The sequence below is a fragment of the Stegostoma tigrinum genome, chromosome 10 (assembly GCF_030684315.1).
Source record: "Stegostoma tigrinum isolate sSteTig4 chromosome 10, sSteTig4.hap1, whole genome shotgun sequence".
NCBI lineage: Eukaryota > Metazoa > Chordata > Chondrichthyes > Orectolobiformes > Stegostomatidae > Stegostoma > Stegostoma tigrinum.
In genome coordinates this window covers 14,021,165-14,038,605 of record NC_081363.1, presented here as the reverse complement: position 1 = coordinate 14,038,605, position 17,441 = coordinate 14,021,165, and the positions used below count along the sequence as shown (strand labels likewise).

The 17,441-nt window shown below is 40.5% G+C and overlaps 1 protein-coding gene across 3 annotated transcripts in view; it reads left to right on the top strand.

The window, feature by feature from the left end:
* LOC125455594 (poly(A) polymerase type 3-like) overlaps positions 1–17,441 on the top strand; it is a 91,357-nt gene that overhangs the window by 9,521 nt on the left and 64,395 nt on the right. For all 3 annotated transcript variants that reach the window (XM_048537753.2, XM_059649017.1, XM_048537754.2), the window contains exons 2-4: positions 12,811–12,981; positions 16,255–16,321; positions 17,177–17,258. In XM_048537753.2, the coding sequence (XP_048393710.1) occupies positions 12,811–12,981; positions 16,255–16,321; positions 17,177–17,258 (320 nt within the window). The remainder of the gene's footprint in view (positions 1–12,810; positions 12,982–16,254; positions 16,322–17,176; positions 17,259–17,441) is intronic.

Here is a 17,441-nt window from a genome sequence, read left to right as displayed (position 1 = left end):
TGTCAGGTATGACTCCAACCAGTAGAGAGTTTTCCCATTGATTCCAGTTTTGCTAAGACTCCTTAGGGCCATACTCAGCCTTGATGTCAAGGGATGTCACTCTCCCCTCACCTCTGGAATTCAGCTGCTTTGTCCATATTTGTGCCAACCTGTAATGAGGTCAGGAGCTGAATGGCCTAGTAGAACCCAAATTGGGCAGCACTGAACAGGTGATACTTTCCACTGGTGATGTGTTAATCGGTTGAGTTGGATTTATCCTGATTTGAGAGTACAGGGCAGGCAAATGTGGAAAATAGCTAGACTGATGCTGTGGAAAGGAAATCAAGGAGGATCATCCACTTGGTACTTCAGGCTGAAGATTGTTGCAGAACTAAAGACTGAAATTTGAAACAATATTCTAGGCTCTTCCATCATTGAGGATGGTGATATTTGTAGAGCAGCCACCTCCAGTGAGTTTTATAGTTGCCCTTCAATTCACACCTGGATTTGGTAGGACTGCAGAGCTTAAATCTGATTGATTGCTTGTGGGATCTCTTTGCTGTGTCCATCACTTACAGCTCTTTGTTATGTAAGTAGCCCTGTGTGGTAGCTTCATCAGGTTGATGCCTCTTCAGATATGCTTGGTGCTGCTCCAGGCATGCTCTCTTGCACTGTCCCTTGAACCAGGGTTGATCCCTGGCATGATGGTAATTGAGGTAGGGTAATATGTCCAACCATGTGGTTGCATATTGTGCTGGAATATGATTCTGCAGCACCTACGTGTGTCCAGTCTTGAGTAGATAGTTCTTTTTAGCATGGCACTACGTAGTGCCACACAACGTGTTGTTTATCATGATGGGTATTCTGAATGTGAAAGTGGGAATTCATCTGCATGAGGACTGTGCAGTGGTCACTCTTACTGATAGTCCTGCCTCTGGAGCAGGCTAATTGGTGAGTACGATGTCAGATATGTTTTTTAGTTCCCTCGCTACCACCTGTTACAGATCCAGTTGAGCAGCTGTGTTTTATGAGCTGGTCAGGTCAATCAGTAATGCTGCTGCTGAGCTACTCTATGGATGTTGAAAGCCCACACCCAGTGTCTGTTCTGCACCCTTGTAAGCTTCAATACTTCTTCCAAGTGTTCAAAGTGGAGCTGGTTCTTCAACTGAGGAAGAATGGTACATGGTAATCAGATCAGGAAGAGGCTTTTTTGCCCACATTTGACCAGATGTTATGAGTCTTCATAATGTCTGGAGTCTATGTTGAGACGCCCAGGGCAACTCCCTCCTCCTGTATGTCACATCTGTTGTGCCAGTGGTAGAGGACATAGTGTATCTGGGACATTAAGGTATAATACTGTGAGACAGGTCTCTGAATATTGGCAGTAGCCTCCAAATGTTTGTAAGGAGGATAGATAGCACTGTTTTGGCTGTTGTTGCTTTGGTACCTGGGTCAATGCCAGGTAGTCTCAGGTTTCATTTCTTTGAGACTTCATAGTGATTGATACAGTGCAGTGGTCTTCCAGGGCACGTGTGTTAACAACATCTGAGAGTTTAGAATCATATGTGGGCCAGACCAAGTGAGGATGGCAGATTTTCTTTCCTGAAGAACGTTAGTGGAAAAAGTGGATTTTTCTGACCCTTGGCAGTCATTTCATGGTCATTAGATTCTTAATTGCAGATATTTATTCAGTTCACATTTCACCATGTGTCATGGCAGGATTCAAACACTGGTCCCCAGAACATCAACTGAGTTTCTGGATTAATAATCTAGTGGTAGTAGGACAAGGCCATTGCCTTCCCATGAAGGGTGATGATATGATCCATTATAAAGTCTGCCTGGGTTTGATTATTTGGCCGAAGGAATGTTGATTTACTGAGGAATATACAAGGTATTTTCCATGGAGACAATGGCATAAACCTGAGTTTAGTGAGCCTCCAGTTTCCACAGATTTGTGTTTGTGCATTTTAATTGAGCTGTGAAGAGTTGTACTATATCTTATCCATTCCCTTCTACAAGATGGAAGAGAGTTGGGTGAAAAGATACCTAGTTACTATTTCTGAGATTAAATGTGGAGCTGGATGAACACAGCAGGCCAAGCAGCATTTTAGGAGCTCAAAAGCTGACGTTTTGGGCCTAGACCCTTCATCACCAAAATGTCAGCTTTTGTGCTTCTAAGGTGCTGCTTAGCCTGCTGTGTTCATCCAGCTCCATACTTTGTTGTCTTGGATTCTCCAGCATCTGCAGTTCCCATTTTCTCCTAGTTATCTTCTACCTGGATACAAGGTCAGTATTTCACCTTTCCAGGCTGAAGAGGGCAGAAGCAACCCTTTAAGATCCCTAAAAATCTGGATATCGGAAGTGGCAGTTAACGTCATACCAATCAAGTAGTAAGTGACTTGTATTAGGACATGAGTTGATATTGTTCTTTTCAAGAATGTTAAAGGGACAACCAGGGCATTGAGTCTGTCAAGAAGGCATATGGCATGTTTTTCTTCATTGGGCGGGGTATTGAGTACAAGAGTTGGCAGGTCATGTTGCAGTTGTATAGGACTGTGGTTCGGTCACGTTTGGAGTACTGTGTACAGTTCTGGTCGCCACATTACCAAAAGGATGTGGATGCTTTGGAGAGGGTGCAGAGGAGGTTGCCTGGTATGGAGGGTGCTAGCTATAGAACATAGAACATTACAGCACAGTACAGGCCCTTCGGCCCTCAATGTTGTGCCGAACTGTCATACCGATCTCAAGCCCATCTAACCTACACTATTCTATGTACATCCATATGCTTATCCAATGATGACTTAAATGTACCCAAAGTTGGTGAATCTACTACCGTTGCAGGCAAAGCGTTCCATTCCCTTACTACTCTGAGTAAAGAAACTACCTCTGACATCTGTCCTATATTGTCCACCCCTCAATTTAAAGCTATGCCCCCTCGTGCTCGCCGTCACCATCCTAGGAAAAAGGCTCTCCCCATCCACCCTATCTAACCCTCTGATTATTTTATATGTTTCAATTAAGTCACCTCTCAACCTCCTTCTCTCTAATGAAAACAGCCTCAAGTCCCTCAGCCTTTCCTCGTAAGACCTTCCCTCCATACCAGGCAACATCCTAGTAAATCTCCTCTGCACCCTTTCCAAAGCTTCCACATCCTTCTTATAATGTGGTGACCAGAACTGTACACAATACTCCAAGTGCGGCCGCACCAGAGTTTTGTACAGCTTCACCATAACCTCTTGGTTCCAGAACTCAATCCCTCTATTAATAAAAGCTAAAATACTGTATGCCTTCTTAACAGCCCTGTCAACCTGGGTGGCAACTTTCAAGGATTTGTGTACGTGGACACCAAGATCTCTCTGCTAATCTACACTATTATGAAGAGAGGTAGAATAGAATAGGATTATTTTCATTAGAAAGACGGAGATTGAGGGGGGGACCTGATTGAGGTCTACAAAATCATGAGGGGTATAGACAGGGTGGATAGCAAAGAGCTTTTTCCCAGAGTGGGGGACTCAATTACTAGGGCTCATGAGTTCAAAGTGAGAGGAGGAAAGTTTAAGTGAGATATGCATGGAAAGTTCTTTACACAAGGGTGGTGGGTGCCTGGAACGTGTTGCCAGCAGAGGTGGTAGACGCAGACACGTTAGCGTCTTTTTGAGATATATTTGGGCAGGGAGCAAATGGACACCGACCATTAGAAAATAGGTGACAGGTGAGACAGAGGATCTTGATCGGCGCAGGCTTGGAGGGCCGAAGGGCCTGTTCCTGTGCTGTAGGTTTCTTTGGTTTCTTTGTTTCTTTGAATCTTTAACACTGCATGCAACAGAATAAAGCATCTGTCAAGAAAAACATCAGTGTCTTAGTCGCTGAGATCTGTTTTAACAGTTTCTTGTGGGTGGAAGGGAGAAAAGGCTGCTTGAATTTGCAAGTTACCACAGCCACAGAAGGAAGAAGGCCTCTATTTACACAGGTCCATCCTGCTGTCTTTTATGGATTCTCGGTGATGTTCTGGTATGAACAGAGAGAATTATCTGAGGAATCAGCCTTGCATTTGGATTTAAGGAACTTTCCGAAAATACAGGAAAGTGTTTATAGGCAGTCACAGTTACTACTTGGTGAAATGTCTACAGGAAGGCATTGAAAGGTTTGCTAATAAGGGCTGTAATGCCATGGGTGATGGATAAACAGGGATCACTTCATATAATTTTAACTTGCCATCAAAGAGTTTTGTCAAACCTGCTTTCAGCCACTTGTTCCGATAAGTATTTTAATACATGGAATAGTGAGGTAATTCTTTGAGCAAATAACTGGAAGTTCAGATTTCTTTTTGACGTTCTGTTTACAGAGATCACACTTCCAATTATTGCAGTTGTGTATGCTCATAAGTAGTCTTTGGGTTCATCTCAATCAGATTTTTACCATGTCAGCATATAATTGAGAGTTTATTAGGCATGATAAATGCTAGGCACAGTTTTTTTTTGTGATGTTCCATATGTACCCTTGTTGCAATAGTGACATTTTCTATTTTCTGACTTATCCCAGCGGAAGGGTTAATTGTATTTGATGCAATACTCTTGGGTAGTTTTTAAAACGTAACCTGTTTTGGGTTCATTTGCCCATGTTAATGCAAGATTTTCCACATGACTGCAATCTCACAAGCTCTTGTTTGTCAGATGTGCTCAGTGATTGGTGATGGAACAGTGCTTTGTTAAAGTGCATTTAATCCCCAGAAAGTAAATGAGGTTCTCTTGTACAGAGTAACTCAGGCTGCTGACTTCCAGAGAAATTACTGTTTCATAAAAACATAGGTAGTAGGAATAGGCCATTTGACCCATTGCATCAGCTCTGCCGTTCAACACCATCATGTCTAAATCTTTACCTTAACGTTAAATTCTTGCTCTGCCCCTATACCCCTTGAAATATTTAGCTTCTAGCAAGCTCTCTATTCCTTTAAATCTATTCAGTGACTTGCTCTCACTACTTTTTCTGTAGTAGAGAATTCCAGAGGGGACACTTTCACCCCAGTGAAACAAAATCTTCATACTTTAGCTCTAAATGGCCTAAACCATTGTGACAATGCTTTGGCTTTGAGATGTATATTTTCTTCCCGTTTCTTTTGAGAGAGATTGGGGAACAGGTGCTGAACAGTCTGAAGATAAACAACTTGTGAAAGCTTGGGGTTTTTTAACCAGCTGGAACAACAGAAGCAGCCTGAAATGGGTTCAGAAATAGTAGGCAGTGCAGACGCTGGAGAATCTGAGATAACAAGGTGTAGCGCTGGATGAATACAGCAGGTCAAAGCAGCATCAGAGGAACAGGAGGGCTGACATTTCGGGCCTAGACCCTTCTTCAGAAAAAAATTTTTCTGAAGAAGGGTCTAGGCCAGAAACATCAGCCTTCCTGCTCCTCTGATGCTGCTTTGACCTGCTGTGTTCATCCAGCGCTACACCTTGTTATCTCAGCCTGAAATGGGTGTAGCCAAACTCCCACCCACAGATCCAGGGATTCTTAGTTTTCAGCAGCAGTTGTTCAGGTCCTGAATGGAAGCAGTTTTCCCTCCCTCACTTTACAGCCAAAAGCTGTAAATTCTCTTCCTGGGCTGCTGGATTGCATGTGAGACAAAATCTGTTTGCTGATTTACTGCCTTAACAAGACTGTTTATGGGTGTTACTGTATTGGAACAGTTAATAGATACAGTAACTATTACTAATTAAGTTTTCCAGTCGAGTAAAGTTACTCCAAATTCTTGTATTTGAACAATAGTGTTTTGAACAAATTGTTTTGCTTGATGTTGGGTAGTTTGACCAATCAAGTTGCACTGGGCATTTGCCTTTAAAAGAAGAAAAAGTTAGCGTCTAGGTTATGTTCTTAATATGTTCTGAGGGTTCCGGTCTGGTCCATGACACCGTATCTTGAGACTGATACTTTGCTCTAGACAATCACTTAGGTGGAACATCATCTCTGTATTTGGTCTTGTCTGAAGTTTTATACATTTTATTCAGATCCTCATTCATTTTTCTAAATTTCGGTGAAAACAGGCCAGATCGATCCCGTCTTTCCTTGTATGGCAAAGCTGTCATTCCTGGAATGGGTCTGGTGAATCTTCCCTGAAATTCCTATATCTATATTTTCCTAGGTAAGGAGACCCAAATGGTGCTGAATTATGGATGTGGCCTCATCAAGGCCATGTTCAGCCTCACTAACGCCTCTTTGTTCCTGGGTTTAAACCCTTTTGAAAATGTAGCAATTTCCTTAACTGCTTGCATATTTTAAGATTAGCATGTCAGAAATAAATAAAGTGAAAGTCTTTGAGCGAGGGTCTTTAAACCAATGCTGTTGGGATGGGGACTAGTTAAGGCGGGGTTGAGAGGGGAAATGTAGACTTAGAAAGCAAAAGGATATGGTAAATTAGTATGTGTTTGGTTAACAATACCCGCGTGTGACAGGAAGGGACAGCATGTACCAAAACAGTAAATGGTGTCAAAAGGGGAAAAAGAGTTTTAAAAGAGGGTGTTTTTCTTTTTGAAAAACCCTATTTAAATGTGCAGAGCATTCAAGACAAGATGTATTACCAATACAAATACAGATTAATAGGTATGATTTAGCCATTACAAACATGACAGAGCTGGGAGCTAAATGTTGATGGGAATGTAATTTTTTTAAAAGGTGTAGGCAGAGCAAAGGATGATGGGGTACCATTATTTGTGCAGGGTGGAATAAGTACTTACAGCAAGAACTGACCTTGGATTAGAAGATGTCTAATCCATGTAGATGGAAATAAGAAATGTAAAGGGGGGAGAAAAGATGAGTAGTTTTAGAGGCCCCTAAAAGTAATTGAACCGTCGGACAGAGAATTGGTAATTAGAGGCCATGTCAGAAAGGCAGTACTTTAATCATGGCTGACTTTAATCTTTGTGTAAATTGGGATAGTCAGGTTGGCAGAGATAGTCATGAGAAAGAATTCGGGACTGTTTCCTAGAGGAATGTTGTGCGTTCAGCCACTGATCAGGCTAATCTGGGATCTGAAATGTAATGAGGCACGTTTATTAAATGATGTTGCTTGAAAGATTCCTTGGGGAAATAGTGACCATAATTAGTATAATTTAGCATTCCATTTTGAGGAAGAAACTTGGATCAGACTTAACTGAATTAGGTTTGAGGGTAATTACAGAGGAATTAGATCAGACCTTGCTGCAATATTTAAGTCTCATGCTCCCATCCACGCCCTGAGTTCAACTGCCTTATGTCTCACTCACTTGCATTGAAGTAAAAGCAGTTTAATTCTTCAGTTTACCTCTTTTGTTGTGCTTCTGCCTGCCTTGCCTATTTAACTTGTGGACCAACCTCAACTTTGTCTCTTTCCTTGATATAGCTTAGGAATCCTTGGCCCTGCATGCATACTGGTGTAGAGCATCCCAAGTAACACTAGCAAATTCCTTCACCAGGATATTGGTCATCCTCGAGTTCAAGTGCAACTGGCCCCTCTTGTACAGGTCATTTCAGTTCCTGAGGTGATCCCTGTCCCCATGCACCATCATCTTAGCCACTCATTAATCTGGCCTATCTACTTATTCCTCCTCTCTCTAGCATGTGGTGCCAGTAGTAATCCAGAGATTACTGCCCTTGAGGTCCTACTGTTTGACCTCCTGTCTAATTTACTATACGAATTCAACAGAACCTCTCATCCTTTTTGGTACCAACAACATAAGTAGAGAATGTGTACAGCAATTTCTGCTGCCCCTCTGCTTTTGAGAATTTGCTGCAGCCACTCAGATGTCCTTGATCCTGGCATCAGGGAGGCAATAGACTATCCTGAAGTCTTGCTGACGGCGGCAGAATCACCTGCCTGTGCTCCTGACTGAAGAATTCCCTATCACAGTTGTTCATTTGACCCCTGACCAATCCTGCTTAGCAGACGATTGAGCCATGGTGCCCAAGATGTGGCCATCACTCTTAGTTTTCTGTAAGAGGGTATCACCCCCAACGGTATCCAAAACAGTCTATTTGTTTGTGAGCAGGGTAGTCGTGAGATTCATGCACTATCTTATTGACCTATCCTGATAATTATCTGTCTACCTGACTGTACCTGTGGTGTGACCACCTCTGAAGTTACCATCACACTGTGCTTCCTGTATGCTCCTCATTGACTCCAAGTGCACCTGCACATGATCCAAACGGTCTAATGTGAGCTGCATCCAAACACACTTCGTGTAGACAGTCTCCAGGGACAGACACCTTGTCCCTGATCTCCTACATCCACCAGGAAGAGCATACCACTCAATTGACTGCCATTTTTGCCCCTTTAACAACTAGCAAATATAGATTTGCCTCAAACACCCACTGCCTCCTGGCTTCAAGCTTTCAAAGACAGTTCTGGGAACCCTCTGTGATTTCATTTCCTGTGCTGCTTTGAGTGTGCCATATCCAGAGCCCTCAACAACTGTTTGGAACACTAGTCACTGGCCTTGCTCCTGAACTCCGTCTCTCCCTGGCTCTCCTTCCTCCTGATTTGATTTAAGCTTTTAAGTTTTTTTTTCAGCCTTTAAGTTCCAAATGCAAAGAAAACAATCCTAAATAAAATATTTTCTGCTGAACATACTTGTGATGTAGTAAGTTTTGAAGGAAATGTTGACAAAGCTGCTACATATTTATAAATTTTTGAAGTTCCTCCTCTATTCCTTTTTAATCGGGTTAATAATTGAATCCGGAATGAGTGAGAGAAAATGCCACTTGAGTATTCACTAACTATTATCATTTTACAAAAATAGAAACACAGAACTGAAAGCAAAGAAATAAGTCTCTTTTAGCAAATTGAGAAAATAATTTTGGCTATTGTATATTTTAGTCTTCAGTTTTATTTGACAAATTGGATAAATTCAGAGGAAAAATGCCACATGCATGCACATTTAACTTAACCCTGTGACATTTGCTATGAAATGTAAATTTTCTTTTAGCTCCTGTAAAAGTAGTCTTTTACAGGAAACATTACATTTGATTATAAGTTCTTTACTGGTAATTGCATGGTACATTTATTTATAGGCATATGCAGGGAAAAAAATCTTCACAATTCAAGATCGGTGCCAGGAGGTTACTATGATTCCTGAAAAGACTTAGTATTCAGTCAGGAAATTTAAATTCATTGCATCTGCTACCTGAGATCACAGATGAAACCAAATTCCACTGTTTAATCATCCAGCATGGAGAAGAATTTGTGTTGATTGGCTTGCATTAGAAATATACATGAAACAGTAAACTTTAACATGCAGCAACAAAATCTTGTTTGATTTGATTTTAATTTGGAAAAACCCTTGTAAGGATAACTGGCAACTGGCCCCAAAGATGTGGTTGATCTTGTATGGTGGTTGCTGTAAAATTTATAGCCAATGGTGATATTCAAGCGTAAAGCTTCTCTGAAAGGAAAATTTCATAAAGGCATTAATTCCCATATTAGCTGGAAATGCTGAATGTAGAACTGACATTTTATGAAATTAGTCAAGTGTGGAATTTGAGACTAGGTGCACTGTATGCAGAGAAGTTTCATCATCTCGTGTTCAAATCTCATCTTCAACAGTATAATCTGTGATGCGAAATCAACCTGTGCTGACTTGGCAGTAATTCCTGGCAGTTTTACAAGCATTTTTAAGCCCTTTTTTGTATTGACAAATAAATACCCCTCAAAGATATAATTCAGCAGTGTAGAACAATTGGTCAATGAATAAAATGTTCACTAAAAGTAGAAAATTAGTGTTTTTGTTAGCAACATTGTAACAATGGGCATAGATGTAGGGAATGAGCTTGATCCCAATATTGTCAAAAATAAATTCTAAAGTATGAAACACTGAACGTGCTTGACTTCTTTAAATATTCGTTCATGGGATTCACAGTGTCACTGGCTCGGTCAGCATTTATTGCCCATCCCCAATTGCCTAGAGAATAATTAAAATGTTCGGATCGTTTTGCAGAGACCCACGTGGATTTGATGCAAGAGCAAGATGCTGACCTGGTTACAAAAACACAATCCTTTATTAAGCAAGTAAAAGCTGCGGAGGATCGCTGTACGCAACCCAGCACGCTGTGTATCGTGAGCGATTCTGTCTGAACAGGGGCTAGTCCCCGCACTTAAATGCTTGTAATTGGCAGATACAGAAAACAATTACTACATCTGAGAACAGGATACAGCTTTGATTGTCATGAATTATATGATAACGACAGGATGCAATTTCAAGTGGTGACAACTGCCTGGCTTGACCAAAGGTGACACGGACATCTCAGCAGAAACAGGAGTAGGCAGCAGTGTGGGTAGAGCCATAAAAGATTATGGAGCTCAATGCCATTTGTTTTTACAAACGTTTCACACTTCTACAGATGTTTAACACCCAATCCTATTTGGGCAGAAAGTTGAGACAGTGTTCACACACCCCCGTATGAGGACCATAAAAATTCTTGTGATGTTAACCCATTAACATCTCAAAGAGTCAACCACATTGCTGTGGGTCTGGAGTCACATGTAGACCAGATCAGCTAAGGATGTCATTTCCTTCCCTAAAGGATATTAATGAAGCAGATGGGTTTTTCCAACAATCAGCAAATTGTTTTGTGGTTGTCATTAGACTCTCAATTCCAGATTGTACTATTGAATTCAGATTCTGCCATCTGCCATGCTGGAATTTGAACCTGGGTACCCAGAACATTAGCTGAGTTGGTAAATTGATGCTCTTATGGTACTACCACTTGGCCTTTGCCTTCCACACTGTACTAAGGATGATTCTGTTGCTGCTGAAGCTACCAGTAGCAACAATGACGATTATTTCAGATTTTATCATCCCGATTAAATTTGCAGTGATTTGTTCAAATCTTTAAACGTAGCCTATGATCAGTTTTGCTTAGTATGGCTTGCTTAACATTGCAAACTTTGTTTTTATTGGTTTGCAATGTTTAGTGATATCAGTTTTTACTTTATTCTGTTGCAGCAGAATTATTTTGAGGGCCAATTTAAGCTACTAAATTATCTCAAACATTATCCATGAAGAAGTCAACTTTCTGACTTTGATTAAAAAGAAGTTGGAGTCAAATTCAGCTTCTACATATACACTAAGTATAAACTCCATAATTGTGCATGAATCATGGCAAAAGTTGTCAAGATTGGGTCTAGGCCCAAAATGTCAGCCTTCCTGCTCTTATGATGCTGCTTGGCCTGCTGTGTTCATCCAGCTCTACACCTTGTTACATCTGTCGTTGTGTTGCTGTTCTGTCTGAGCATGCTAGCATGTATTCTGTTCCTGAGTTAAACTGTTGCAGACCCAAATGAATGTAGCTTGCTGAATGGACAGTGTTATGCATTTAGCTGCAGCTGAAATGTTTTACCTTTTCAAAAAAGGCTTAAAATGCTTGTGTGCACAACAGTTTTTATTACAGATGCTGTGCTAGCTGTTGGGAACATTCTGTGGTCGTGTATCACCTCCTTTTGTTTTCCATTGTGCTTGCATCTTCCGCTGCAGTCATTGTTATCCTGCTGTACCTTGCCAGCTCTTGCCAAGTTGGCTGACTTGGTGTGTCATGGGAAAACTGTTTGATTATTTGTTTGTTTGGCAGGCACCAAGAAATTAAACAATGTTGACATGGACCACCATTTCATATCCAGTGTGTTCAGCTTTTTTTGCTCATTCCTGTTTTACATGCTTGTGAAACATCTAATGTGTGTTGCGCTTTGCGTTAGCCAGTTTTGCAGAAAAATTAAATAGATTTTGATTTGACTTTTGAGGGCCAACTGTATTCTGTTCTGGACACTAGCTACACTATATCTGTAGCAAATATAATCTTTGTCAGCATATAGTGCTATTCTATGTTTAAAACAAAACAATACAAATAATAATTCAAGCTCCAAGGGTGTTCTGGGTAATTTGCCTTTGTGCGTGCCAGTCATGGCAGATATAAACCGAAACAGGGACAGCTTGAGAAATAGCTTCATAGTTCAACATTATTGAAATGGTAACCTCATAGCCTTCATAATGCTGAATTTTTATCAAGCGTGTTGCAAAAGTTCACTAGTAGTGACTGGAAGAAGGAATTGCTCAGCTATGCACTGCTGTTATTAAAAATCTGACTGCCTCTCCCTTTGCATTCAATGACATTGCAATTGCCAAATTTATCACTGTTAACCAAAGCATAATTGCACCAGCTGCATTGTTGAGTAGATCATGAACTGGGTATTATGTAGAAAGTAGCTTGCCTGAACTCCCCAGAGCGTTTTCTACCATCTCCAGCCCACTTGATTGCCATTGCTTCCAAAAGAAGTGACAGCAATGGGCATCATCCACATGATGCACTGCAGTAGCTCATGAAGGCTTTATCAACAGCACCTTACCTGCATGACCTCTGTTTTGAAGGGTAAAGGTAGCAATTTTATGAATACCACCAGAAGTTCCCATCCAAGTCCTACCGTTCTGACCTGGAAATTGACGTCCCTTCAGTATTGATGTCTCAAATTCTTTGGAATTCTCTTGTAGCCGTGTGAACAGTCACCTCTCAAACTACAGCAGGCATTGCTCATATCACCATTGCTCATTCGCGGTTGGGAATGGGCAATTGCTGGCAAATCCACATGCCACATGCATATACCAGTGATTTCAATGTCTGTCTTTCAGTTGTGATTATTTGTTCAAATTTGTGAAATTGTAATGCTTGAATAAGCATGCTTCACTCATTGAAGGAGTTAGATTTAAATGTGTTTGGAGATCTTTCAATAAATATAATGCTCCAACATGAAATCTTGTTACACATAGTAAGTGCCATTGTTGTATGGTTTGACATTTATACTATTTTGGTCCACAGCCCTGCTGCAAATCAAGGATCTCTGCAGCTCCAAACACAGAAACATTATGGCATTACATCTCCAATTAGTTTGGCCTCTCCAAAAGAAAATGATTTTGTGCTTACTCAGAAACTCATTGAAGCATTGAAACCTTTTGGCGTGTTTGAAGAAGAGGAGGAGCTGCAGCACAGGTAAATTTTTGCAAGAATCAGCTCTGATAGGGAAGCTTTCATTCTTACAGTTTGAAGTAGTATTTGTTTTCGCAGCGACCCTCTCTTTCAGTTAATTTTTCATTTATTTGATTAGCTGCTTTAGCTAGTCAGTTTTATTTCTTGCACTCATGTCTGTGAAAGGATGTGACTCCCTTCTAGGAACCAGGTAGTTCTCTACTCTCTTGATCATAATTTTTTCTTCCCCACATGAAATGCAATGCCTCGTCTGGTTTTAAGATTGTGGGAGTTCTTGCCTCCGGTTTTCTTAAAATTTGTTTATTGTTAAACTCACTGTGCTCAGATGTTCCATTCTCCTGTAGCATCGCACTGTCTAAATGTTTCAGAACATCTGATCTGACTACTTTATTCTTGTATATTGTACCCTCTCCCAGTTATGCTCTTCCAGATTTTAATGATGAGAATGCTTGAGATGTTTATTCCCTCCAGTATTAACGTACTGTGACTGTAGCATCTGCTGTACATGCAAAAGAAGTAGGCATTTAGCCCCTCGCACTTTGTGGCTCCGCTGTCACCTAGTTATTTTCCCCACTACTTTTGGTGATCAAAACCATCAATCTTTGTTTTAAAACCCACAATTGATCTGGAGTGAATTGCCTTTTGAAACCTCTGAATGATCTGGCTCTAACTTTTAGACTCTGTTCTACAGTTCTGGAGACCCAGATATTAGGAATAGTGTTTTTTTTCTGTCTGCCTAGCTTTTCCTCTTTAATATCTTCAATCAAAAACCATGTCAACACATTTGCCAATTATAAAGTCTTGGGTAAGTAGAATTGTAAAATTTAAGAAGTCATTAATAGGGTAAGCATATAGGCAAATGTATGGTACTTAAGTTTCAGTCAGTGAATGTAAGGTAATTGACCTTGGATCTAAAAGGACAGAACAAAGTAAGGTGTAAATGGTGAAATGCTGGAACAGTGAAAAATCCAGATGCACAAACCATTAAATATAATCAACAAAACATAGAATGTTTAGGTAGATTTTTAATGGAATATTGATTCTTCTAAATTCCAAGTTTATAAAATCAAATTTTGCATAATCTCTTGTTCTTTAACTCTTAAAGTCCAGATATAATTTGAACCGTTACAATTTGAGGGCAGCTTATCGCCGTCGTTGCAAGAGCAATTAGAAATGGACAACTAATGCTGGGCTTGCAATAGTGCTGATATCAAACTAAAGGATTTTAAAAAATTTCTCATTTAATCACTGTCCTGTCCAAGGCAGGTATACCTCTGCTGAAGTATGCCTAACGATTGCCACTCCAGGTGTGAACTTAGTAGGATTTTATATTGATGTAGCCTGACCTATTTTAATCCTCTAGTGTCTAGAGTAATATTCCTCCAGATGAAGTTCAGCAGCCTTTTTGTTTTTCTTCCTGTTAACATTAGTTAATGTTCTGTACACGCAAGCTTCCACAGCTTCTGTTTTTAATAAGTAGAAAGTGCTCTGTTTTGCCATTTTACCACACTTTTAATCTATTATTTGCACTGCCTTTTGCACCTGAGCCCTGAAGCATCTTGCCATGTCTTGAAATCAATAAATTCCCAAGCAGCGGATGCATAGGAACACATCTCCAGTTCAAGCAGTGTCCTGATATGGACATGTGTAACTGTTCCATCTCTGTTGCTGGGTCAAAATACTGGAGTAGACAACGGGACTACATTAACAATTGACATAATGGTACACTGATATTTGGGGCACGGTGGCTCAGTGGTTGGCACTACTGCCTCACAGCACCAGGGACCCAGGTTAGATTCCAGCTTTGGATCAAAGAGGCCATATTCCCCTGGTGTCTGTATGGGATTTTCCTCCAAGTCCAAAGAGTGCAGCTTAGGTGGATTGGCTATGCTGAAATTTGTCCAGTGTTCAGGGATGTGTAAGTTAAGTGGATTTAGTGAGGGTACAGGATATGTTGGGGGAAGCCAAGTCTAGGTGGGGATGCTCTTCAGAGGGTCAGTACAGATTTGATGGACTGAATGGCCTTGTTTTGTATTGTCAGGGTTCAATGATTCTATGAACACTTCCTTCTAGGAAACAAGGGAAGGGCAAGTTTCAGCTTACTGGCACCTATGTTTTGAGGGAATGTTTAAAAAATCCAGATGAATAATTGCTTTTGCTCTTGAACTATTTTTCTCCGCTAATTTGCCAGTGCCAACATCTTTAGGTCAATCTGTCACATTGATTTCAAATCCTAGAAAGATCATGCATTTGACAGCCTTAATCTTTTCTCAAATTCTCAATCTCATGTTCTGCTTAGTGAAAGTTGCACAATTAAATTTGTACATGTAGTAATGAGGGGGTGTTGTTTCAAATTGCTATAACTTGGGCAGAGTGTACATGTTCCAGCGACAGTTTATATCAAAAGGTGGTTGACGTGAGGGGATCAAAAGTTAGAGCATAGAGGGAGGAGAATGGGTTTGAGAAAGTTACAAGTGGTGGTACGGTGGCTCAGTGGTTAATACTGCTGCCTCACGGCACCAGGGACCCAGTTTTGATCCCACCCTCGGGCGACTGCCTGTGTGGAGTTTGCATATTCTCCCCGTGTCTGTGTGGCTTTCCTACAGGCACTCCAGTTTCCTCCCACAGCCCAAAGATGTGCAGGCTTGGTGGATTGGCCATGTCAAATTCCCTGTAGTGTTCAGGGATGTGTAGCTTAGATGGGTTATAGAGGGATGAGTCATGGTGGGATGCTGCAAGGCTCGGTGTGGACTTGTTGGGCTGAAGGGCCTGTTTCCACACTGTAGCGATTCTGAGAAACACACTAGCCGTGATTGAATGGCAAAGCTGTCTCTGGGCTGAATGACCTAATTCTGTTGTAATTTGTGGTCCGTGGTCCATGGCCTGTAAATCTGTAGGTATCATAATTTTGATTCCATCCTGCATGGACTCTGTCCTTATTACTTGTCAACTTAAAATTGATATGGATCACTCGCACTCACTTCGTGATACGAATTGCAAATAAAACTTAAGTTGTGACTGAAGGAAGCCTTGTTGCAAATACTGATATCAGTGTGCATGAAAAGATGACTGATATTGTTTGTGACCCTTCAGCATTTATTTTAAGTTAAATTTGGGTAGGCCACAGAATAGTTGCACTTGTAATAGGTTTTTAGTACTACTAAGTAAAAGAAAATAGTGGAGAAGTAACCTCATTCTTGTTTTGATTTTTTTTAAAAAAAAACTACAGATTTGTATTTCAGCAATGTGAATTTTAATTGCCTCCTTATCTTGCAGAATTGCAATTCTGGGAAAACTTAATAGCTTAGTTAAAGAGTGGATCCGGGATACCAGTGAAGTTAAGGTAAGGGCAGTGATTAATTGGGGTTTGTTTTGTTCGGCATGGCATGATATCAGCTATCACTTGGAACAAACATTTTGAATGAGACTTTAGAATGAAGGCTGTAACCATGTTTTGGAAAATAGCTGCTTGTGTTAATCAAGTGGAAAAGGTTCGTAATCCTTCAAGAAACGAGAAAGCATACCTGAGGATTGAGCAAACTGCAAGAATATTTAAAGCATATCATGTTAAATAGATGCAGTAGATTTGAGGATTCACAGGTAAGGAAACTAAATTAGACTTTACTTCTATAATGTGCTACAGATTAAAAAGTAGTTATGCCAATAAGTATAAACTGTCTTGAACCTATAAAATGTACTGAGATAGCATCAACCTGTGAGCTCTCATTTGGAATACTGAATAAATCTAACTTTGCTGATTAGGTAAACATTTACATACATTCAGCATAATAAATTTTCTCAAGTGGTAACAAATTTGGGCATTGCATCAACAAGGATTTGAGCAGCATAACTTTGTTGGCAGTCTAGTACTCAGCTGCATTATATCTGTTAAGAGGTCAACTTGACACCGTCTTCCTGCTCAAATGGATTTAACGTGCCAGTAGCAATAATTGAGGAAAATCTGTGCGGTCTTCTGGTATCCTTCTGAGGTTGCATCACCTTGAATCGGCTGATTCATTCACGGTTTTGTTGGAGCTCCTTGATGTTCTATATAGCAGCAGTTAGCTGGCTTCAGACATTGTGAAGTATTTTGTCGTATCATAAAGGACCTATTGATGTACTGTACGTAGCAAGATTAATTTATCCTTTGTTGAACATGTGAATACTGATGGCAGGTTTTACTTTTACTTTTTTCCAGAACCTTCCATCATCTGTAATAGAGAACGTTGGTGGGAAAATTTTTACATTTGGTTCCTACAGATTAGGGGTACATACAAAAGGTATGTTGTATATATTAATGTTGTCGTTGCGCACCTGTAGGTGCATAATTTTACAAATAGAGAATTTTTTAGCTGCAGGTTGCTGTTACCACACTGGCATGACTGCATCGAAGGAAACTTGACTGATTTGAATTATTGTCATGTGTACTGAAGTACAGTGAAAAACTTTTTTTGTGAGCAGTG